The sequence below is a fragment of the Crocodylus siamensis genome, chromosome 7 (genome assembly GCF_052110815.1).
Source record: "Crocodylus siamensis isolate JL-2025a chromosome 7, ASM5211081v1, whole genome shotgun sequence".
NCBI classification, from domain to species: domain Eukaryota; kingdom Metazoa; phylum Chordata; order Crocodylia; family Crocodylidae; genus Crocodylus; species Crocodylus siamensis.
The window spans coordinates 11,027,421-11,052,875 of record NC_143401.1 but is presented as its reverse complement, the minus strand read 5'-3'; the positions used below and the strand labels follow the sequence as shown (position 1 = coordinate 11,052,875).

The window sequence follows — 25,455 nt, the reverse complement described above, 5'->3', positions numbered from 1 at the left end:
GGCCCCAGAGAGCAATTTAAATGGGGCTAAACAAAACCTTGACTACACAGCTGTTACATAAGGCAAGGCTCAAACTGACTGCTTGTTATCCAGTAGGAGCTAGGTTACTTTCACCGCAATAAGAACGAGAAGGATCATGCATGAGCCCCTGACAGCTACCTGGACCTTGTCCAGGCCCTTATTTGCTGTGCAATGCAACCTCACAATGCTATACGTAACATCCAGAAAACTAGGACCCATTCAACAGGAGTGTCCATGAGCTGCCACCACTACTCCACCACCATCTATCCCAGTGATTCTCAACTGGGTGCCATGAGATCTTTTGAAGGTCGCAGTCTTCCTGAGCTCTTTGCAACAGAAGAATTGCTCTACTATTTTTCCATAGTTAAAAATGGAGTGAAAACTATCCAAGGGGTGATGTTCCAACATTATCCAAGGGATGCCTTGGGTCAACAAGGAGTGTTTTGGGTCTCAAAAGGTTGAGAACCACTGATCTATCCTAATCATATCACATGGCAATCTCAAGAGCATATCTAATGTTCTTTGGAGCAGCAGGCTCACTTGGTGTGTGCTGTCCCTGATTGCTTGTTCCACCCAGCAGCACACAGCAGAGCCAGCTAGTAGCAGGCAGAAAAGCTGCAATGTCTGCTGCATACTTCGGGTCAGAGCAGTCAGATTCGACCCAACAGCAGCAGGGAGAGTCCACCACGGTCTCCTCTTACTGATCAGTTGCACTGCAGACTAGCACAAGAGAGAGGGAGAGATGCACAGAGACCAACAGACTGAAGACAGGGCAAGGGGGAGTTAGAGTAGCCACCCAGGGCTGAAACTCGCCAGCCACTGGGGCCAAAAACAAATTTATCCAAATCTGTGGGGAGCTGTGAATCACTGCCTGCCTGTGTTGCTACAAAACAGGTTCAGGCCTTCCAGTGGTGAACTTGGAAATCGTGTAAGCTGTAGCCCAATGCTCCCAGCAGAGTTCAGAGACTCCTAGGCTGGGTCCACATGAGCAGGGGTGCACCCACAAATAGTAGCAGCACCAATTTGTGCCGCCACTTTGTGCTGCAGCGCACACCCCTGCCCATGTGTCCTGTTGTGAAGCACATTGTCCTGGTGCTTCATGTGCTGGAGGCGGGGGGCAGCAGGGGCACAGGGTGCCACAGCAGGGGCTAGCCATCCCCTGCACTGAGGCATCCTGTGCCCTGGCCAGCCAAGGAGTGGCATGTGGAGATGGGGCAGCAGGCCACCCAGGGCTGTGCGCCCCTGTGCTGAGGCACCCTGTGCCCCAGCCAGAGGTTTGCAGTGCCACAAACCACATGTGCCTCCATGTCTGGATTTAGGCTCGAAGTTTAAGGAAATCCCATCTGACCTACAGAATAGCACACCCCATTATATATCAGTTACCCCTGTACCAGACCCAATAATTTGTGTTTGGCTACAGCATCTCTTTCAGAAAGCCATCCAGACTCAGTCTGAAGATATCAAGAGATGCTGCATTGTTACCTATGGCAGCTTTTCCAGCAGTTAATCATCCCCACTATTCAAAATGAATTGCTTATTTCCAACAGGAATTTGTCCGGTTCCAGCTTCCAGCCATTAGTTCTCGTTATGCCCTTCACTGAATCGCTGGTACACAGTGTTTTGTTGCTGGAGAATCAAGTTACTGCTCAATCTTCCTTTTGAGTTGCTAAACAGATTTTACTCTGCAAGTGCCTCATTGTAAAACAGTTTCTCTAGCTCTTCAATCATTTTTGTGGCCCTTTCCTACACCTTCTCAAATTTTTCAATATCTTTTTGAAACTGTAAGCACAAGAGCTATAGGTAGTGTTCCAGTTTCAAGCTCATCAGTGCTGTGTATGGAGGAAAAAAATCACCATTTTACTCTTACATCCTTAATTACGCATCCAAGGACTGTATTAGCTCTTTCTGCTATAACATCACACCAGGCACTCATGCTGAGTAGCTTGTCCATTATAACCACGGTGCCTAAGGATTATTTCCTTTATAAAATTACCATCAAACATGTCCCCAGAGGGAAAAGGACATCACAATGGATGCATGACAGGCCTGCTTTATCTCCAGTGTGCACTGGTTTCTGACCTAGCCAGTTTACCTCCGTGAGCCTTCAGCTTCTAGTCATGCAGATCTGCACCTGCTCAGGTTTCCTGAGTGCGGATCTTGAATGAACCTAATGCCCAAAGGACGTTCTGCTGCATTCCCCTGCTTTGGGAATCAGATCACTCCCGTTGTACGTGGTGTGCACATGAAAACATGCACTGGGTGGGTTTCGTCCAAACACAGCCCAGACTCAGGAACCCCAGCAAGCTGCCCAGCCAGAGCATGGAGGCTGGAAGGGAACCTAAGACCAGGAAAAAGCTTCAGTAGAGTTGCTCCTTTCTATTCCCCAGCCAGGCCCCTCACTGCTTATAAACCCCCTCAAATGGCATGAATTGCATTCACTGTGTTAAACATAATGCTCTACTCTCATTTAGCAGAAAGCTTTTTGGTACTTGTTCCCACGGCTAAAATTACGGTGTGTCATAAAAGAAAACACATTAATGATTTTTCAGGGACCCGAGGAAGGTAAAATAAGATTGCACACAGATGTTTGATAGGTGGGATAAGCTGTTGCCCTTAGTACCCACAAGGTGAGAGTCTCAAACTTAGTGATAGACCCACATAATATGCAGTAAATAGCCAGTGGAAAAGGGAAGGGGAAGGAGATAGGAGGAAGGCAAATGAAAAACAGATGGCATCTGGCACTTACCAATGTCTCTACCATATTTGGCTTGTAGTTGCGGAGGGTCTTTGCAGCATAGAAAACGTCTACCATGTTGTGACTCTTAATCATCTCCAGGATCATGGTAGAGGCACAGAAAGTGCCACTCCGACCACCCCCATTCCTAGCAAAAGAAATACACGGACTCAGTCCACAGAAAGATGGTGCATAACAATACACCTTAAACCATTTATTCCAAAAGCCCTTGCTGCAGCCTTACTGAAACTGGCCTTTCTCTAGTGCCTCCATACTTTTTGACAAATATTCATCATTAATTAGGCCCCATGGTACCCCTTGGAGACAGGAACTGGGGCCATAATGAGGAATTAAGGCCAATATTTTCAAACCTGGGTACCTAAAATTAGACCCCTAAAAAATCGGTTGGATAATCAGAACTCAATGAGAGCTGCAGCCGCATAGGCAAATGCAGACAGGCTGTTTGCATTAGTCTTCAAAAGAGGCTAGAGAGAGTCCTGCTTCTGGTACCCTGTTTTAGGCTATAAAGATGAGGTATTGTCAAAGCCAAGTGTCATAAAGGAAAGACTTGAAGTAAATTCAGGGTGTCTTTACGCATGCTTGGGGGTGGGGGACGAGGGGAAGGCACATGCTTTAATTAGAGTGGCTCTCAGGAACTGCTCTAATCAAAGAGCCCGCAGCATCTCGTGTATTCAGCATCCCGCACTTCAAAACGGCGGCAGGGGTGCTTTAACTAAAGCTCGTTGAACAAGCCTTAGTTAAAGCTTTAGTTAAAACACTCCTGCTGCCAGGGACGCAGGACACTGAATACACGAGATGCCAAGGCTACTGGGGCATACTCAATTACTTGACCCTGCTCCGACTCACTGTACTTAGGTGCATCGGAGCAGGCGTTCCCCTCATCTACAGGCACCCTAAATGATTAAACAATAACAAGTCACCATGATTTTAGGGCAGGGGTGGGCAAAATGCAGCCTGCGGGCCAGATATGACCTGCCAGGCCATTCTATCTGTCCCACCGAGACCTTAAAAATTTAGAAAATTAATATTTATCTCCCCCTGGCTGCCTGTCATGTGGCCCTTGATGGCTTGCCAAAACTCAGTAAGCGGCCCTCTGCCCAAAATAATTGCCCACCCCTGTTTTAGGGACATCCCAGAACCCTGAATGAACTTGTATGTGAAGTGCCTGAGGTACTATAACAAATATGCAATCTCATTAAAATCAGCTTTCCGCTGAAGGACTGGAAGGTACCATACACTGTACTGTTTTAGTGGGAATTTCAGCGTGGTGAACCCTATTTGAGCAGTGGTAAATTTGTTTAAATGATAGGGTCATAAAACACCTAGATGACCACAATACACTGAAGATGAAGCAGCAGCACTTCTGCAAAGAAAAAAAATTGTGCCTCGCTAATCTATTAGCATTCTTTAAGCATATTAGCAAAATGGTGGATAAGGAAGAGTCAGCTGGTATAATTTATCAGGTTTTTCAGGAAGCGTTTGGCACTGTCTAACCACCTCAGGCACTTATAAATTCATATTCCCACAGTGTCTGAGTACCTCACAGTCCAAAATTGCTCAGCCAGCTTTCCAAATCATCCTTCAGTTCTCTCTAAGAAGAGGTAGTTAAGGAAATTAAGTAGGTGCAAAGAGAGAGAGGCAACGTATTGCCAAGGATTTGAAACTGGCTAAGAGACAGAAAACAAAGCCTGTTGATTTTCAGCTCCTTATAAGATTGTTAATTAATAGGACGTCCCAAAACCTCTCACTTGCAATGAGAAAAATCACTTTGCAGTTTCCCTGCAGTGTCAGACTGACATTTGGGGTGGTTTCATAACAGACTATTCACAAAAGTGTGGTTCACCTGAATGCATGAAACAGACCCAGAAGATCAAGAACCCGCAGGTTCTGGATTTTAACGTTGGTATGCTGAGTTTAACTGCATTTCCATTCATAAAGCAAAACCCTCCGGGTGTGAAGTGAAACCTCCCTGATGTCTGCATTCGTGTAACACCGCAACAGCCAAACCAAATCAGCCTAAAATATTGTGGGAAGATTCACAACCCCAAGATGTGCCCCAAGCTACCAGTTTTGGGTCTTGACTGCATTTTTCTTGCCAAGTAAGACTTGGGAACCATAAGAGGAACCACAGCTAAAAACGGTGCCCTGCTGCAGCATCTAAGCTGGGTCTCAGGACACTAGGATTCAAACCCCAACTCTACCAGAAAGTTAACCCTGGACAAGTCACGTTATCCCAAGGCAACTTAGTTCTCCAACGTAAAATGATAATGATGATGATGATAACTCCTTCAAATCTTTATCAATGTTGTTCATTTGGACAGTAGACTATTTGGGTAGGAACTGCCATCAGGACTGAATGCACCAGTCACATCTGATAATTTTGGTGTCATTGGATACATCCCACCCACCGCCTTTGGATGAATCAGCTTGGCCAGGTGTGCCAGTATCTGATTTATGAGCAGCAACACCTCGCTCCCCTTCTTTCTCCCTCTCTCAACTTCCTGTCTTCATCTTTTGGAGTGCTCCAAAGAGGAGGGGAGAAACTTTATTTTATAAAAGGTGCTCTCAAATTACCCTTCGGCAAATGAAGACGGACGAGGTTGTAATTAATTTTTGATTAAACACTCGCCTGCTGTCTCTGTCAATTTGCAAACTTGTGGTGCCCCACGTGGGGGAGGGGGGTGCATGTGTGCATGCAGACAAATGTGCAAAAGGATAGGGTGTGGGGGAGGGAATTTGAGAGCACTTATAAAATGAGATTCAGTTAATCACACCTGCTAAAAAGCAAGTTGCCATAATCACACAGCTGCTGCCTCTCTTCCCACATCATGACTTGAAGTGTGGCAGATTCCTGGGTAAGTCTTGTGGCTGGGATTGCTGCTAAACCCCATTGCCAAGTGGAACATAAAAACATAAAAAGTGCCATGCTGGTTCGGACCCATGGTCCATTGGGCTAAGTAGCCTCTGACATCAGTAAGTAGTAGATGCTTTAAAGGGAGACTACATGAACAGGGCACGTCAAGGGTGAGCTATTACCTGTCGTACTCTCTCTGGCACCAGGCATTATTGGTTCAGGGATTCACAGAAGTTTAGGGCTGGAAGGGACCTTGTGAGATGTCAGAGGATACATCCCTGACTCTTACTTCACAGCTATTTATGGCCTTACTCTCCATAAATATTTCTAATTCTTTTTTGAACCCAGCAGTACTATTTGCCCTACAAGCTCCTGTGGTGATGAGTTCCAAAATTTAAATACGCACTAAATAAAAAGCACTTCCTCTTGGTTGTTTTAAAACTTTCTCCTGTTAATTTCAATGGGTGCCTCCTAATTCTCACATTCTGGGACTTCATAGACTCATAGAGAAGTAGGGTTGGAAGGGACCTCCAGAAGTCATCTAGTCCAACCGCCTGCCTGAGACAGGATCATCCCTGTCCAGATGAGAGAAGCCCAGAAGCATGGGAAATACCTATATTAAAACACAGGCATAGTTATGCCTAAATCATCCCAGATCAGTGGCTGTCAAACCTCTTGCTGAACACCTCCAGTGATGGAGAGTCCACACCTTCCCTAGACAGTCTATTCCATTGCTTAGCTGTTCTAACAGTGAAGAAGTTTTTCCAGATAGCCAATCTAAACTTCCTCTGTTGCAACTTCAAGCCACTGGTCCGCATCTTCCTCTGTGCAGCAAGACAGAAAAGGTGCTTTCCCTCTTCTTTATGGCAGCCCTCAAAGTTATCTAAAGACTTCTATCATGTCCCCTCTTAAGCGCCTTGTCCACAAGCTGAACATGCCTAGTTCCTTCAGTATCTCCTCATACGACTTGCCTTCTAAGCCCTTGGTCATCTTTGTTGCTCACCTCTGGACCCTCTCTAACTTCTCCATGTCCTTTTTAAAACGTAGAGTGCAAAACTGCACACAGTACTCCAGAGGCCTAACCAGTCACCATCTCCTCCCATGTCTTGCACGTAATGCTTCTATTGATGCATCCTAAAAATGCATGTACCTTTTGTGCGGCTGCATCACACTACAAACTCATATTGAGTTTGTGATCTACAAAGCCTCTGAAATCCTTTTCCAAAGTGCTGCCATCCAGGCAGATGTCACTCATTTTCTATTTGCATTTTTGATTATTCCCCCCCTCCCTCCCACCCCGAGGTGTAGCACCTTGCATTTGTCTGCATTGAACTTGCTTTCCAATCTGTTGAGATCCTCCTGAATTGAACTTGCATCCTCCAGCATGCTCACACTCCTTCCCAGTTTCGTGTCACCTGCAATCTCGCTCCAGAATCTTTTCATGCCAGCATTCAAATAGTTAATAAATATGCTGAATAGCACCAGGCCCAGAAAAGACCCCTGTGGGACTCTACTTGAAAACTCCTACCATTCTGATGTGGACCTGTTAATAAATACCCTTTGTTTGTGGCTACTGAGCAAGTTATCTATTCGTCCTGTAGTACCGTATTTACTTGAATACAAGGTAAGGGTTTTCCCTACAATTAACATGGGGAAAAAAACCCTCATCTTACATTTGCATATAAGGAAACCTAATTAAATACACTATCATTTAACTGCTGCCAAAAGCAGCATGTGCTTATTAATGGAAACTAGCTATGAAGCTGATTAAATGCAGCCAACACTGAGAAAGGCTATAAAACACATGGCCGATATGGAGCAAACATACTAACTGTCCTACCACAAGGACGGTTTGTTTTTGTTTTTTCCCCCGTGTGTATGTTCCTTAAAAAAAATGTGCGAGTCTTCCCCCCACAGGGAACTGATGCAGAATTGATCCAGAATTGATTCAGTTTGCTTCCCTTGAAACTGCTGCAAGTTTTAGCACAGATACTCCATACGTGCCCTCTTAAGCAGCACTTCTGAACCTATCTGCAACTATTACAACCTCAGCAGGGGAGATACCATAAGGTGGTTATCCCACAGAGGTCAGATCACCTCGAATGATCGCTCCAATTGTGTAGTGAAGAATGGAGACTTGTCCAATGTACTGCGGACAGCCCCCACAGAGTCTACTATAGCCTCCCAATGGGAGGATCTGGACTACATGCCTATTTTATGGAGACGGGGGATTTCTCCCTCGCTTGCTTATTTGGTCAGTTGGCTATGGGCAAGCAAGACTTGGGGCCATCCGAACTGCAAGACCCCCAGGCTTGGGGTCTGTACACAGGATGCCTGCCATGGATTTGAGAGTATCTGAAACCTTAGGCTGAAGAGTCTGGGAGGGAAGATACTTGCTGGTGCTAGTGCCACACAAACCTGAATGACTGGGCTCTGTTCAGCAGATGAAATCTGGAACAATTTTTTTCCCCATAAATCTAGGCTGGCTGCTTGTGACAGGCCTTTCCTCCTCCAGATGCTTGAAAATCTCCTTCCTTAGGATATGTTCCTGTAACTTCCCAGGTACTGAGGTGAGGCTAACTGGTCTGTGGTTCCTACATCCTCCTTTTTGCCTTTGAAAAAAAAAAGAAGGGCACTACACTTGCCCTTTTCCAGTCCTCTGGCACCTGGCCTGTCTCCTATGACTTTATGAAGATCCTTGCCAAGGGCTCCAAGATCTCCTCTGCCAGTTCCTTCAGGATCCTGGGATGAAGCTCATCTGACCCTGCTGACTTGAATTAATTCAAGCCCAATAAAAGCTCTTTGAAAGTCTCTTTTCTTATCTCCTCTCTCAGCTTGCCCCTTCCTTATCTAGATAATCCCACTTAGATGTCTGACAGCAGCCCAGTGAAAACACCACTTGTGCTCCAAGCTCTTTAGCCCTCCTGCCAAAAGCCTCATAGTCACCTCTGGTCTGTTCAGTGTCTTTCCTGGCAGTATCATTGGTGTCTACATGGTCAAGCAAGAAGGGGTCATGGTCTGAAGGTTGGATGAGCTCTGACAGTCCCTCTGTGACATCCTAAATTTAGGATCCGGGCAAGCAGCACACCTCCTGAGCCCCCAAATCCAGTGAATAACAGTTCTCTATTTACTTTATCCACACCCATCATCATTTTATAGATCTCTATCATAATTCCCTTTCAGTCTTCTCCTTTCCAAACTGAAAAGACCTAGTCTTTTAGCCTTTCCTAGTATGGTAGTAGCCCCAAACCCCTGATCATCTTAGTTGTCCTTCTCTGTATCTTTTCTAATCCCACTAAATCCTTTTTAAGATGTGGAAACAAGAACTGCACATACTATTCAAGGTGTGGGTGCACCATGGCATTAATGGTGCTTCCATTTTGTTTTCAATTTCCTTCGTAATGATACCTAACTTTTAATTGGCTTTTTTGGTTGCCACTGCACATTGAATCACATTGGGTTTTGTTGCTGTTGTTTTGTTTGACAGAACTATCTACAATGACTCCAAAGTCTCTTTTCTGAGTGGTGATGGTTGGTTCAGAGCCCAGCACTGTGCATGTGCATGTGACTCGACACCTCCCAATGGATGGTTTCCACTGGGATGCAGTGGATTTGGTGTTTTTCTGGTACAATGCATGTAGCTCCACTGACACAATGACCTCCAGTTAAGCCCCTAGCCAGGTAAGTTCTTGAGGCTCAGACTGACATATTGGCCATGGGGATCAGAGAAAATCCATGTTGGCAGCCCAAAAGTCCCTCAGACCTCTGTAGTTAGTGCAGTAGCTTTGGAAAGAGTGGTACTCTGCACATAAAACTGCATCAAAGCTCCATACCCACCAGGGCTCTGTAGCAGCACCGGAGGCAGGTGGACTGATAGGAGTCATTCCCCCATCCCTCCATCCCATCTCATGAGGGCCACTCACAAGCAGTGCACAATTGTCCTCCCATCACCGCTCTCCTTCTGCCACTTCTCCACTTGGGTGAGTAGGTGCAGGAAAGACTTCTTGGAGTCTGGTGTGTCTCTGTATGCTGACCACCTCAGGTACTGGAAATGCCGGACCATCAGGTGTCCTTCCTGTAACTAGAAGAAGCCCATCAATTTGCATGTATGACTGCCCTCTTTGATTTCCTGAGGGAGGCTTTGACGTGTGAGAAGAGACATTAGGAAGCATTAATATTTATACAAGAGAGGCAAATCTCCCATTTCAGTTGTCTCCACATCAGCTAGGCCACTTCATCTCCACCCTGACCTAAAGTGTCCCAGCCATCCCCATCATCACCCCCAGACACACACAGACATACATCTCTGCTTAAAGCACCTCAAGCTAACCAGCTACACCCCCTGCTATGCCAACCCCAGGTCCCCAGCCTTACACACCTCAGTCCTCACCTGCAATCACACCTGGTCTTGCACTCACAGGTGCCAACTGACTCGCACACAACAGACGCTCCAATAAATATTAGGCAGAGATCACCAAAGTGAATTCATGTGCATTCACTGTAAACCAAGGAGCTCTTGAAAATGAGCCATCCAGCAAGGAGGCTGAGTGGCAAGAATGCACTTTAAAACCCTGAGAATCTAGTTAGCTTTGGAACCTAACAAATTTAGCACTTTCCAGAAGGAGAAGGATTACATCTACAATGCCTTGAGCCCAGCCTTTAGCTAGAGGGTTATGGGACTCAATCCCAACACACAGGGTAGAAGTTCTCTGGGAATCAAGACTGGCTTATGGAGCAAAACATTGGGTCTAGCGCTCAAGGTGTACTTAATGACTTCAGTGCCATGTGCACATGAGTGTGTGCACATGTGCATGTACACGTGCACGTGTGTTCAGAGGGAAGCATGTGCCAGAAGAAAAAGAAAACAAACGCAGATTGCAGAATTCCCAGCAAATAAGTGAGAATCAATTTGCTTTGATTTTTAGATACCTGGCACATTTGAGTTGGGCACTTTTGCTCTGCTTCTAGGGCTCGCAATGAGACATGCCTGTTTCCCTACCCAGTGGTTCAAGCTGACGGCACTTTTATATAGCACCTTGAATCCCACTGCACTTGGCAGAATCACATCGACAGGGCTAAGCAGGGCTTGCTTAGCTTGTCACTGATGTGCCTGGAGGGTCCCCTTCCAACATAGATGCGAGTCCAGAGCAACACCAGTGATTTGTAGCTCTACACCAAGAGACATGACAGCAAAATTATAGTCCTTAGGGCTTAACTCCTCTCATTTTCTGTTACCCAGCACCTACTATCACAGAAGCCCAGGCACACAAAAGCCCATCACCCACACTACACAGGGCAACACCACGGTCACACACATGAACACACTCACAATACCCCAGAGCTCAACATTACAGTTACACACACATTACTCTCTGCAGAGACATGGTTACAAAGCCCACACATGCTCTTCCGCAGGCACAGGGCAGCACTCAACAGTAACAATCAGACATGCAGCATCAGTACATGCAAAGCAATTAATTTACCAATATTAAAAGGAAAAGCATTTAAGAGAGGGGAATTGGCTCTGTCAGGATGGCAACATTTTAAAAAGCTGCACTGAATACAAGATAAAACTTTCCAAGCACAGATAACAGAAGGAAGATAAGAGAATTAAGAAGGCTCTTTCTGCTGCCCGGATTGATGATCCTAGCTGTTCATTTCACCCTGAGCTGCTTGCAAGTCCTAGAGTGGAGCTAAAGTTGATTTTCACAGCATTTAGCTTCCTCTCACTAGCCAGTTCACACCCAGGGCAGCACTGTGGAGAATGACCTTCCTGCAGTGATTCTGGGAGATGCCTTCAAGATAGGTGCTGGTAGAGAATAGATAGTCTGGAGGCCTTTGGTACCCGTTAAAAATAGTACCTATGGGCAAGCGTAGATGAAACGGAGGCCCTAAATTGAAGCGGTGGGTTTTAAAAAATGCTGCTTCAATTTAGGGCTGATTAAACCCCTGTGCCATGCACGCACCCCGCTGACTTACCTGCCTCTCCAGCAGCGGGGAGGGGAGGGCAAGCTGCTGGTGGGTGGAGAAGTGGGGTTGCAGAGATGGGGAGCAGGGTGGGCTGGTGCTTCCCCCTGTGGCAGCAGCGGCCCCCCCAGGCAGCACCCACCCGTAGGCACCTGGCTCGGGTGGTCCCAGGGGGGCATCGCAGCCAGGGAGGGAAGCACCAGGCCCCGGCATAGCTCAGGCAGGCTCTATGGGGAGGGGGGAAGATCAGGCTCACCACTTTTCTTGGGTGGAGCTGCTGCCAGGATGCCTGTATGGGCTTCCTGCAGAGCCGTGGCACTGCACGGAGCCCGGTGCTTTGCTCCGCGGCTGTAGGGCAGCAAACTAAAACTCCTCGAAGGAGTTTTAGTTTGCTGCACCCCAAGTCATTTAAGGTGCATTACACCACCAAATTTCCTACAGCAGCTGGAATTAATGCACAATAACCTGCCGAGGCGTGCAAACACCGACACCATTAAAGTGGTGCGAAAGCATTTAGCCTGCTTTAAAGTGTTGTGCACACACACCCCTCATTTCGTCCACACACAGTCTGTGGCTTCAGCAAGGAAACGAGCATGAAGTTGGGGGAGCTGTTTCAGTATTGCTCCAATTACACAAGACAGCAACAGGAGAAATCAAAATGCACCTCTGACTTAACAAGCCCAACTGGTAGGCTCAGCTTCAAAACATAAAAGGGGCTACATTAGACTTGGGTTTGTTCTAAGGCATGGGTAAATGTTAGGGAGGGATGGACTTCTGGCATGACTAAGTTCAGAGACCTATCAGAGAGACTGGATGCTTGTCTGAAATTTATTCAGACTTTCTTGGTCTCAAATTTAGGTCAGAAATCCAGTCAGCATAGGGCCCCTTGCATTATCTCAGCACCTCCATTTCTAGCCGGAATCCAGACATGCATAGGTGGAATGATATGAAAGAATAAGTAGAGAAGACAAGAAAGGTGGCAACACAAAAAAAAAGCTCTGGGATCCTTTTGCAGGTTTGTTTGAAGGTCATGATCAGCTTTAACAGGAACTGTCACACCAGGTCAGACGTGAAATCCATCTAGTCTAGCATCCTGTCTCCAACAGTTACCAGCCCCAGATACTTTAGGATTAAGGCTTCGTGTACTATTAATGGGCAATTATTAAATAATCTGCATACAGAGGAGAAGTGTCATCCTAAATCCCATTAGTTCAGCCATCCCATATTTTATTCTAACCACAGACATAGAGCTCTATCTAGGCTGACAAGCAGCCCTTGCTGTCTTGCAGCTGAGAATAGTTTCATCTTTCTCTCCACACACTCACCTTGCCTGTCTCTCAGTGGTGCCCCAAACTGCACCGCACATAGGCAAATGAGGTCAATGCATCCAGTTTTACTCCAAATTGTCTGTATAGCTCTGTTGAGGATTTACAGTGCACAAAGCACCTCCCCTGGGGGAAAAGGACTGAGATGCATTGTGCAGCTGCTCTAAGGTGCAAAACACACGTTCAGTAAAATAATCCCTCCTCACATGCACGAAAAGAAGCTTGAAGCTCCAAAGAGCCATGCTGGCCGATAGCCTTTCACTCATCAGGCTCCAAATGACCAGTCAGTTTGTGATGGAAACAATTTGTCCTATTTAACCTCAGACCCCAGCCAAAAGCTCACCCCACCGGCTGACCACACTGCCAATCACTCCCATATGCTTCCTTCGAAGCCTTGTTGTTCTGGCTCATCTGGTGACCTCAACAAACACACGCGGCTCACTCCTGTGGTAATCCTTCTCCTGCTTAAAGATTTCAGTCATGTCACCTCCGCACAGCCTGCACTCTCAGTTAAATAAGCCCATTCTTCTTATTCTCCTCTCACAAGTAAGATCCTGTACCCCCACACATTCCATTAATCACCCTGGCTGCCCTTTCTCCAACTTCGCTATATTTTCCTTCATGTAATGGTGAGCAGAGCCAGTCGAGCATGAAAACCAGGTATGCAGTGAAAGCTGCAGACAGAAGAAAATGAAAGGCCATGTAAATCTTTGCCTCATCGGAAAGCTGTTTTGTCAGGTCCCCTGCAACTCAGATTATAACTGAGAGTTGCTGACCTCAGGGTAGGGTACATATCAATCACAGGCTGGAGCAAGAAGGACCTAGCTCAACGCATGGCAGTGGGTCTGAGCTCACAAAAAGTTATCTGCTCCCACTTTCAGGCTTCTGCAAGGGGGCAGAGACTCAAGAAGGCTTTGAAGCTGGGCTTCAAAGGACTCACTGCTGGGAGCAGAGGGCTGGGGTTACACCGCTGGGGCTGGGAGGCCTTCTGGGATGGTTATGATATTCTAGGAGAGGACTAATTAAGCAGAATGCTGTGGCCAGCATCTAAAGGGGCATCCACCTAGTATAACAAGAGACACTAACGGTATACTTCAGTGGGGTCCAACCTCTTTGGCACGTGTGCCACAAATTAGCCCTGCACCCTTCTCACATGCCACTCCGATCTCCTTCTGCCCAATTTGCTGCTCTGATTTCTGCTCCGTGCTCTGTGCTCCCTGCCTGATCTTCTGCTCTGCCTTCTGCTTCCTGCCCTATCTGCTGCTGTGCTGCCTGCCCCCTCCCTGATCTGTCACATGCTGCACAGGCAGGGCCAGCCCCGATTTTCCTCATGCTATTCAGCTGGGGACCGGGGTTTCTTTTGGCAACATTTTGGACAGTGGATATGAACATGTCATTCTAGACCTCCTCCAGGGCATCCCCTTCCATCTCTAACACAGGAGCTAGCAAAGCTAGGTTAGCTTCAGAGTCTGCCCGGCACAGTCCCCTCAGAAGCAGCCTTTCCATGACTTCAAGATACAGCCTGGATCTCTGAGCTGAGAGACTGTCTCAGAGTGGTCTTAGCACATACTAGACACAGCTCCCAATGCCACATGTTTCCTCGTGCCAAGCTAAGAAACTGTTCTCACCCGTGTGATATTCTGGACTCGGAAGAGGCGAGAAACAAGGTCCTCATCAGCCGATCCGGAAACATATTCTACTTCCATAGGGCCGTACTGCTGGAGTCCTGGCTCAGGCCAGTACTGTAAACAAGGCTGAAGAGAGAAAAGAAACAATTACCAATAATACAGCTTTACAGAAGGTGTGAGACATGAGACGCCATGCAGAGGCATGTGACACTGGGCTTTGCACAGAGGCAGGGGGTTTTGGTGCATGACACAGGGCGTGATGGAAGAGTGCTGGGAAAAGGTGTGCAACAGAGAGCTCCAGAAAGGGGCACGTGACACAGGGGATTGGTTTGGAGGGCTCCGAGATGGGGTGCGTGACATGGGGTGCTGAAGACACACTGTTATTACTTGCACAGTTATTAACCATGCTGTGTAGAGCACATTGCTGGATGGAGGTGACTGTTATACATGGACAAGTTGAAAGGCCCTCAGTTCCAGCTGTGCAGCCCTCTTTGCACTTCAGCAGTGCAGGAAGGTGGGAACAGCTGTCTTCCTCGACTGTGGGGTCTCCCAGGAAGGGTAAACTAACTGTCTGGGCACAGCACTGGGTTTCAATTTTGAAGCCTACTGACATCAGTGAAACTAACTGTGAGTAAAAGCAGGAGAATGGGAAAGATGGACCCAATGGCATGGGTTTACCATGAACTCTAGCTCCACTGAAATCAAAGAGAGCTCTGCCATTGATTCTACTCAACGGCCAACATTTTCTTCCATCCTCAGCCGCCAGCCTCATCTCTGCACTGTCTCCTACTCCAAGAAAAAGCAAATTCCAGCTCAGAAACAAGCTCAGCATCCTAAGGCAATGCTGATGCTCCAGGAGGGAGTTACTGAGTGTGATGGCTCCTGGCTTTGCTCTCCCTCTCCCTCTCACCCAGAAGCACAGTTGATGTATTGTTCTATTCAAGGGTCATGGATGCGATTGTTTTCACACCACGGCAGCCAGGAAACCAGCATCAATACAAAATATATGATGTTTGTCATTGCACTTTAACAGAACATTTAGCATTTCAGGGCATCCAACAGCTCGGGCCTAACTGCATGGCAAATGTGTTTGAGAAATAATTGGTTATTAATAGGGGCTATAAATCTCCATGATCTCTAAGCTTTCTAGACTCTGAGCTATAATTTGGATATTAAAACTTCCTTCGGCGAGACATAGTTCAAGTGAGGGATATACCCTCTAAGTCACCTTTCAAAGCTGCCTGCTGTAAAGGCTGATTTATTAGCTGTTGGTCTTCAGCTGGTAAACATTTAAGATCTGGCTAAATATCGTTACACAGACATCCCCGAAGAATAAATGTCCAGGGAGAGGCAGGGCAGCATAATGAAGAAATACGGCGGTCTCCAAGTTGGGAAGTGTGTGAGAAAGGTACATGCTTACCATTGCAACTTATTGGAGACAGGGCAAGGGTTGGCCTTTATTCAAAGGGGAAAGAAAAAAATGATGAGGCTCCACTGGCAATGCAAAGTGCAGCTGAAAGGCAGGGGGGCAAAGCACAGGGTAAGCAGGGAGGAGGGGAAATATAGGGGTGCCTGTAGTACTGCAAAGGAGACTGGAGGGCTCCAATTCCAGGCTCTCTGATGGGCTGGCAGAGGAAGGAGGGACTCTAACGTACCAGCAAATGTCTATGTCTCAATACTGAAACGTGTTCCTGGTTCACTTGTGATGCATTGAAGCAAGAGAACAGCAATGGCACATGTGAAATAGAGCACTGTACACAACATTCCCTGTCCTCAGCACCCCATAAGTATTTCCGCAGGGGCTAACTTCAGCAAACCTAGCCCCTATGCTTTTTGAAACCTGGATTTATTGTCTGCTACCAACTGATGATCCAAAATAGATCCCCCCACCTCTAAAATTCCACTGTAGGTGATAAGAAAGGTAACTGAGCAGGATTCTCCTCCCTTCACACTGCACTGAAATGGATGGATACAACAAATACCAAGGGTCCAATCCGGCAATGTACTAAGTGCCTTCACCTCTGATAGGAAACAGTGAATAGCAGAAGGGTGCAGAGCAAAGGACCAGAGAACTTGACCTCTATCCCAGGTTCTGCCACTGACCTGTTGGGTGGCCTTGGGAAAGTCACCTCCCCCCTTTCTGTGTCTCAGTTTCCCCATCTGTAAAATGGAGACAGTGGTACTCACGCATTTCTGTAAAGCATTTCAAGACCTAGGGCTGAAATATGCTATACAGGAACCAAATTACCCTCTCTTTTTCCCCTGTGTCTCTCCAGCAGCAAGATCCAAAGGAAGCTAAAAAAAAGCTGTAGTCACAACATTGGGTTGTACAAAGGCCTATGTTTCATTTCACAGACGTCAGCGATAGAAGAGGCCATTCACACTCCCACACTTCTCACCTGCCAGAGCAGAGCTGCTCAGTCCAATGCTAAGATGTCCACATGTGGTGGAAGATGTGTCACCTAGTAAACTAGACTGTGGACTCCAAGGAGCAGGAAACCAGTGGGGCCTTGATGTACAGCTGTGGCTTTTGGGTGGTATCGTAATGCAAACCGTAATGGCTCATTAATATTCACCTCCCTTAGGAAAGCATCTCAGCTCAATGGAGTCCCCTCCCAGAGTGTCCCTCAATGTTCAACTTCTATTTATTTTCACCACATTTTAATGTCACACCTCAGTGTGTCTTTGTAGAATCAGCTCGACTCTTCCAAATAAAGGTCAGTAAGTACATATACATGTAATGTCTGTATGCATGCATATATGTATATGTATATACACAGACACACATATATTTCCCTCTATTTAGCAAAGTGAGTGTGTCAGACAAGGGGAGAGTGTCACCTCATCTGGGGCACCATTATTCTACTCATCTGCCTATTTCCAACGAACATTACGATTGCAGTTTTGGGTCATTTACATTAAGTGTCTGATTTCAACTCATAAAATAATCCAGTTAATGAAGTCTTCTCCAGACATCCATTAAGAGTCTATAATGCTAATTTTATGTAAAAATCCAATAAGTTTCTTTGTCAAATTAACATTACAGACCTGTAATGGGCTCTTAAATCCGCTCTGGCCTCAGCAGGAATGTTCTAGGAATCCCTGTGGGGGGATGGTAAACCAAGAGAGCCAAAATAGGTTCAAACACCACTTTCCATCCCAAGGCTGTGTTCTGTGTTTCCATCGTTATAATGCCATTTGGTGCCCTCTCTAGCGTGGATGCGTGATGGACAGCACACCCTGAATAGCCTGACATATCACTAAATCCACAGGAAGGGCCTTATTAGTGTGCACTGACCTAAGCAGCAACATTCCCAGTCCTCATATGATCTTTACTGAATTACAAGGTACTGAGCAGGGATTGAATTGCAGCCTTCTCCAGACTGGAGCACAGAAGCTGGCTAATAGGGCCCAGGATTGCCAAATAACAGTCCAGGGCAGAGAATGGAGACAGAAATCAAGGCTAAATAGAGAGGAGCAGTCCAGCAGCTATTGCACTGGAGTAGAAATCAGAGGAGCACAGTTCTTAGCCAAATACGGACAAAGACTGTCTGTGATCACAGACAGGCCACTGAATCACTCTGTGTCTTGTTCTCCTCTATAAAACCAGAATGAAAGTAGTTCCCTTCATTTGTGTAATTAACCTTTGAGCTTCTGCAGGTGGTGACTGGTAATACATGCGTACAAGGGGACTTGCATACTGGGTAGGGTACAGCGTTACCCAAACGAGATAAAAATTCCACCGCCTACCCCCACTCCAGCACTCAGCTCATTGCCTGATTCTCCTCCCAGGAAAGGAGTTGTCTGTGAGTGTGCTTTGGAAGTAGAGGTCCTGGGTTCATTCCTCAGCAATGATCCTGACAGGGATTTACCAATACTGATCATTAAAGCAGCAGAGGAGTTTAGGGGATGGAATGCAACGGCCAGGATTTGCTTGCCACAGCTAGTGTAATAAGCTCTCAAAAGTCCTATGAGCAGACAGGGCTAAAGGATGTGCATCAGAACCACTCACCCAGGCAGAGTTGGACTGGTTCAGCTGGTTAAGCATGATGATGGAGGTGCAGCCGTAGTCGTACACCAGCCTCCAGAAGTCTGTCACGGTGTTCTGCAGTGGGTGCAGGGTGACGATGAAGGCAGCGCTTTTGGTGTAACTCTAAAAGGACAGAGGGAAAGCACAGACAGGGTAAGACCCACCAACCTCTTTAAAGCAGCACAGCTGATAGGGGCAAAGACAGCAGAAATATGCCCCCAAAAAAGGATGGTTTTGTAGTTAAGGCACTGGACCAAGACACGGGAGATTAGGGGTTATTGCCCAGCTCTGCTTCTTCTGTAACCATGGACCTTCCAGACCAAACCTCATGCAGGCACCTTCCCTGGACAACTCCTGAAAACCATTGGGCCGCCTTCATTTAGTCACTGGTAGGGTCCAACTGACCTCCATGGTGACCAGACCAGGCGTCAAAACCCCTATTACAGTGAAAGGCACCACAGTGGGGCAAAGTTGACCAGCTGGCACCGCACCATACATAGCATATTCCAGCCTGATTCTGCTCTTACCCAAGCCAGATCTGCATTGGCCTGATTTCACTGACTTCCATGGAGCTATTCCTGATTTACACTAGAATATAGAAAATCAGAATCAGGCTCCAGAAGATTTGGCCCCATTTCAGGGTGGCCTTTTAAGGCTGGGGGTTACTTAAAAAGGGTGGCGTCTCAGACTTGTTCCACACAGCAGGGCAGACAAGTACAAGGGGCCAGATCATTTGCTAGTGTAAATCAGGAGGCTCTATGGACTTCAGTGGTGCTGGTTTAGTTGACACCAGCAGAATACCTAGCCCAAGGACCTTTGCCACGCTGAGCCCAGTGCTTTAGGACCACCAGTTACAACTCCCTAACTCTCAGGCCGGGATGTGGTGCTTGCAGAAGCCACTTATACCAGCTGCCTACACTCAGAGGGACTGTGATCGGCCACTACACCAGCATTCAACACACTGCAGTCAGGTCTGTTCTTCCCTCTCCCTGCCCCATCACATCTCCCCTATACGGGGCCTAACCATCTGGGGCTCTGACAGGAGCTATGTATAGGAGCTTCTGGCATGCCAGGAGTACCTCTGGCTGTTTTCTGCAACACTCAGGACACACACAGACACCGATGCTGAGGAAATGAGGAACCCCATTGTGATCTCATGCTGCTGTAGACCAGCAATGACTCCATGGAAATTAACAGTGACATCAGTGGAAGTAAAAAGATGATTGGGCCCAGAAGATCAAAGAGGCATTTCTTCATTTTAGACTCATCCTCAGCAAGCCAGAAGTTAAAAAAAAAAAAAAAAAAAATCCCAGTACTCTTTCAGCACCATAATATCCCTAGGTGGGTGGAAGGGGGCACTTTCTTCTTATTCTCAGATCTCTCAAAAACAGACATCCCCCCACCTAAGCAGAAAGAAGAAAACACCTTTGATCCAAGAATAAGCACAAGAAGTATCAGCTGGATGGATCTGGGGTTTTTTCCTCCCTCCAAAAGTTACACATGCTGAATACGGGGGACACAGAATGAAAGTGCCTCTCAACTCTTCACTACAGCATCACCACTACGGCACTGCAATATCTATGGAGGCTGAAAGGAGCAGAAATGCAAGGCATGCCAAAGGCAAAGAGACACCACCAGGGCTCTACTGCTTACAAACATTTTCTTAGAGGGGAAAAAATAGCATGAATCCCTTCCCCCACTTTTTCAGTAAAGCAAGAAAAAAAAAGAAAAAGAAAAAAGCACTTCTCCTTAGCGCTTCACAAGCAGCAAGTGCTTTTAGGGGCACCTGGCAAGAGACTGAATGCAGAGTGGAGTGTTTTACAGCTTTGTTCATTGGTTCTCTTCTCCCACCAAAGGGCTCTTGAAACAACACTCGTGAGCACAAATGACGAGCTCTCTGCACTTAGAGAATATCTCGGAGCCTCCGGGTTCCTCCTCGTGTAGTTATTTTTCTGTGAAATATCTTCCCTGTCAATTCCCTTGGGATTTTGGCTTGATTAGTGTCTGCTTTCTTAAGACACCGATGCGTTCAAAAAAAAAAAACAAAAGGGAGTAGGAGAGGGAACAAAAGTTCAAAAATGGATTTTGGGGGCTGAAATGACTTTATTAAAGCATGTCCTTTTGAAAATGAAAAATAGGTTCAGAGAATAGGGAGCAAGGGGCTTGTTAGGAAAGAAAATTGTACAGCCTGGCACCCTTTGAGCACAATCCATGCTAACCTAACTATGCGCAGTCCACAAGCTGCAAGGACCACAAATCAGGGACAAAAGTACGGTTCTTCAGCGCTGTTGCCCCAAATGAAGAGATTTTGGATAACATTTCTCTAGTGACCAAGGATTCATGTGAACAATTCAGCAGTTCAAAAGGTTTCCACAATTCAAAAGGCAAGAAACACATCTGGGCTGGAACTGTAAAATGCCGTTCAGAAACACTAGAAACAACAAGACTTTATACTTCTGGCCCTGAACAAAGTGGGTTTCAACATGTGCTTAACTAATACTATGAGTTATTCCACTGAAAGTAAAGACTGCTCATAGACTTAAGGCATACGTATGCACATCTTGTTGTACTCAAGCTATATATTCCCATTCAAGGTACTGGTGGGTTTCAAATATTATGCAACATGGTGCTTTTTACACTGTAGATCACACTTGCATAATCTAAATCTAGGCTGGTAGTGACAGTGCAGGAACATCTGAAGACTGTTCAGCGGTTAGGCTGAGAGGAGGGTGCGATGTCCACATGAATTAAAACCAGGGGATGCCCCATGAGGTGGGCTGAGGTTCAGCCACATGATTTTAGCATAAATACAAGATTTGCCACCCTGTTCCCTGGGACAGGAGAGACTTGACTGCTGTAGTTACAAGGCATTTGCTGTAGCTCTTGCAAAGGGCTAACTGTCTCACAGAGCATGTCCACCCCACTAACCCAGCTCTCTCAGGGAGGGTTGCTCCCAACACACGACACCCTTCCACTCCATCTTGCACTTTTCAAACCCAAAACTACACCAGCGAGGCTGCTTTGGAGGCTTTCCCTATAGCGGTCTCAAAGCAACGTCTCTGAAGCCATTCACCACCATGTTACCAGGTGGCATACATGAGTGGGAGCAAACAAGGAGTGTCTTCTTCTCCTAAGAGCAGTGGGGGACACGGTGTAGAGGAACTCACTGAGGAAGTAGATTTAGACCCTGTTTGGAACAAAACCTGAAACACTTGAAGTTCTTTGTGAGAGTGAGCCCTGAATCCTGGAAGATTTAAACTAGCCATCTTAGCTGGCAGCTTTTAAGCCCCAGAAGACCTAGGGAAGCTCAGCAAGCAGAGGTCTGAGAAATTTGCCAAAAAAGAAACACAGCAATTTCAACAAACTAGCAAATTCCAAAGCAGAGCATGCTTCCCTGGAGTTACTTTGACCAGCTCTAGTGTTTGGGCAATTTGAATGCCTGACTGCATTAATATAACCCAACATCCCATGGGAGGCAACAGAATTATACCATGGGCTTCAGAGGAGGCTCACTGATTTACACCACCTGTGAGCCTGGTCCATACAGTATGAGATTAGCATGCTCATGAGAAGGCCAGCATGTGTGTTAGCACTGCTCTCCCTTATCCCAGCCCTTGACAGATGTCTCATTGCTCATCTGGCCATGTAAGCAGCAACATCAGCTCTCACGGCTCAGACAGCTCCTGAGCAGCTGCTCCTGCAACCAACACAAATTCCTGCACCCTCAAATGCAGCACTTGTCAAAAGCTGGCAAGGATCTCTCAAGACGCAAGCTCCTCTTTCTGCTTCCTTGAAGGAGCTCTTCACCTGACAAGCAGCATGCTGGATACAGTGACATGCACCAGCACTCAGAAGTGTGAGATATGGCATCTATTCATTATCCACTTCTCCAGTTTGTTACTGCTTACCAGGGACCCTGCCACACACTCCCAGGAAGGATCATGTAGGCAGCTTGCACCTTCAAATTTCTCCTGCTCCTTTCTACCCCTGTGCTTTTGTTAGACATATTTACAATAACAGAGCATGTCACTCCAGCTTGTGCAGTGGCAAGTAATTTTTGTGCATAATGGATTTCTTTCCCATAGCTGGGAAAAGGAAAGTGAAAACCAAACCTTCAAAGTTACTTCTGTATGTTGCCAACTTGTCTTGCCCAGCAATAAATTGACACAGGAGCTGGTTAGTGCTACCGCTGGTCTGTGTGCAAAGTAAAGTAGCCTGAGCCTGTTGCAAAGAAATGACATGTTGGCCTTAGTCCTACATTTCATTTGTGAATGCATCTCTTAACTGCTATCCTAAGTATCTGCAGGACAAGCTGGGATCAGTTGTGATGTCTTGTGCTTGGAGAGGCAGGAATCAACTAATACCAATATGATGAATGTAACTGGGTAAAGCAATGGATTGGGACTCAACATGAATTCTCAGCTCTGCCACAGGTTGCATACAAGACTCCTGGACAAGTCACTTCATCTCTCGTTCCACCAGAAACCCGCTGTGAAACAGAGAGATTTCCTTTCACCCATACTTTTTCTGTATCATTTATTTAGCTTGTCTCTAAGGGGCTGTTCCAGATGTCTGTACTGTGCCTAGCACAATGAGCCCTGATCTTGTCTAGAGCTGTTAGGCTGCACTGAAATCCCAATAAACAGAGCAAATAACATTCATATATTAACAGAATCAAAAGACCCAGTTCCTATTTAACATGCTTGAGCAGCTCAAGCTTTCTCAGAATATAAATAAAATAGCAACCTCTTAAAAAAGTAAATGTTATACCCCTGGTTTTGTACAGCACTCAGTTAACAGCAAGCCCCCCAACAGCTGTATGATACACATTATGGCCTCAATCATGGCAATGCCTCCACTTACCAGACATTGCCTTTCATGTATTCATCCCTCTGCTGCATATTACTTTTGCTGCAGCAGAAAGCTATTTCTTTATCCAGGTGAAATTAATTGATCGTAAGCTGCATCCTAACAAGTAGGTGTTTGGGCTTTAACAGCCAGCACCCCAATTGGCGTGACCTGCCCCGCCCCCTCAGCAGGCAGAAAAGAAAGCAGGTCAGTGGCCAGGGTACCATATGAGAAACCTGGGCTCCATACCCTGCTCTGCCATCATGTCACGTGATCTTGGGAAAGGTGCATGAAGCCAAAATCTAAACACAACTAGTACTGCCAAATTTAGGCACCAAAGGCTAAGTCAGCACCCCAAAAAACCCTCAATGAAGCACCCAACCTCTCACTGTGAATAAGGGGTCCCTTCACCTCTCCTCTGATGGGCCCAATCAGGCTGGCATGCTCCAGGCACACCTAACACACCCTGGCAGGGCTGAGTGCAGCAGCCACGGTCGCTTTTATTCATGAAGGTGGTTATACCATTCACCCAGATGTGGGCCTCTGCTTTATGCCCTTCTGAACCGGTAGGCGTTCAAACCCACATCTCCCAGGAGAGGCTATGGGCTGAGCCGAGGGAACTTTCTTAACAAAGCAGGGCTGCTGGGCAGCAAAGTGTGATTAGAAAGAATAAGAGGGACTGTGACTCTGTAGTCCCGTGATGGGAGCGGGGAGACCTGGGTTTGGGTCCCTGCCCTGGGGACTGCTCAGACAGTAAGAAGTCATTGGATAAACGCACACACAGTGACAGGAACACAACTTCCCCCAACTGGTGTTGCTACACCGAAGTCCCTTTGCCTGCACCTTACCCTGCCTCTGCCCCAGTTCCCAGTGTGGATAATAGCTAAAGCTGTGAAAAATGTTGTCAGCCATTTCGTTTCAGAGGTGTTTTGGCCCATTTTGGAAATGTTTTGGAGGTGCCCCCTCGGCAATTATCCGGCACAGCCCCACAGCCCTCCTTTTAAAGTGTCGGAGGCTGGGGCTGGGGGTGGGACAGGGCAGGGCAACTATGGAGGCTTTTCCTGCAGCTCCCCCAGCCAGGGCAGAGGCAGGCACAGCTGGAGGAGCCACAGGAGAGCCTGCAGCCGCCCAGCTATGCCTACCTCTCCCCAGTCAATCCAAATCTCCCCATCAGCACTGAAACTCCAAAATAGATTCGGGTGAATCGAAACAGACCGGAGATCCAAAACACCAAAACGAATCACTGTCCTCTGAAATGGCTGAATCCAAAACCAAAATGAAACACAGCCATTTTGCACAGCCGTAATAATAGCACGGCCCTGACTCAGAGGCCTGCTGGGTGAGGATTGTCGCACTGATGACTGAACGCCAATGGGACCCTAAAAGTACCAGAGATGCAGTGAGGATATCACAGACAGTGACCTTCCTCCCCCACTTAAGAGCACTCCAGGAAGGGTTGGAAGTGTTTGCCTGGCTGCAAACCACACTGCTCCCCTCTTTTGCAAGTTCACGGCGGCTTTATGCGATCCCTTGCCAGATCAACACAACAAGCATGTTGTACCTGCACGGCACACACTTTGCATGGGGACAAATGTCATGCAATGCAGAGAGATGATGAATAGATCCCCGAGTTTGTCAGACTTCCTCCAGCCTCCAAAATGCCACCATGCTTAGAGGACCATGGTGACGGGCATTATCTAAAAATTCACTCTGCAGACAGACTGATCGACTTTCTCTGGAACATAAAGAAAATTAGATTCCTTTAGAAAAAAGAAAATGGGTTTCTCCTTTTGGCAAGAATTTTTTTTTTTTCCCCCTGAAAGGTTTTGCTGCTTGAAAAGAAAATACTGTTCCCTAACTCAGGCTGTTCCTCTAGCAGAGCTCCAGTGATACAAAAAAAACCCTAAAACAAAGCTCACATTCTGTATCAGCCAAAGCCTCAAGCCTTCCTAGAATGGCTGGCTGGTGCTACAGAGCCATTCTCCCCAGCTGCCTCTGGTTTATGAACTGAGTGTTCTGCGAGTGAA

At 46.8% G+C, this 25,455-nt stretch overlaps 1 protein-coding gene across 3 annotated transcripts in view; it reads right to left on the bottom strand.

Moving 5' to 3' along the window:
- The window catches only part of PTPRU (protein tyrosine phosphatase receptor type U), a 307,092-nt gene that overhangs the window by 15,187 nt on the left and 266,450 nt on the right, over positions 1-25,455 (bottom strand). For all 3 annotated transcript variants that reach the window (XM_090057147.1, XM_090057145.1, XM_090057146.1), the window contains 4 exons: positions 18,563-18,703; positions 14,551-14,676; positions 9,554-9,711; positions 2,768-2,903 (listed from right to left, as the gene is read on the bottom strand). In XM_090057147.1, coding sequence (XP_089913273.1) covers positions 2,768-2,903; positions 9,554-9,711; positions 14,551-14,676; positions 18,563-18,703 — 561 coding nt within the window. The remainder of the gene's footprint in view (positions 1-2,767; positions 2,904-9,553; positions 9,712-14,550; positions 14,677-18,562; positions 18,704-25,455) is intronic.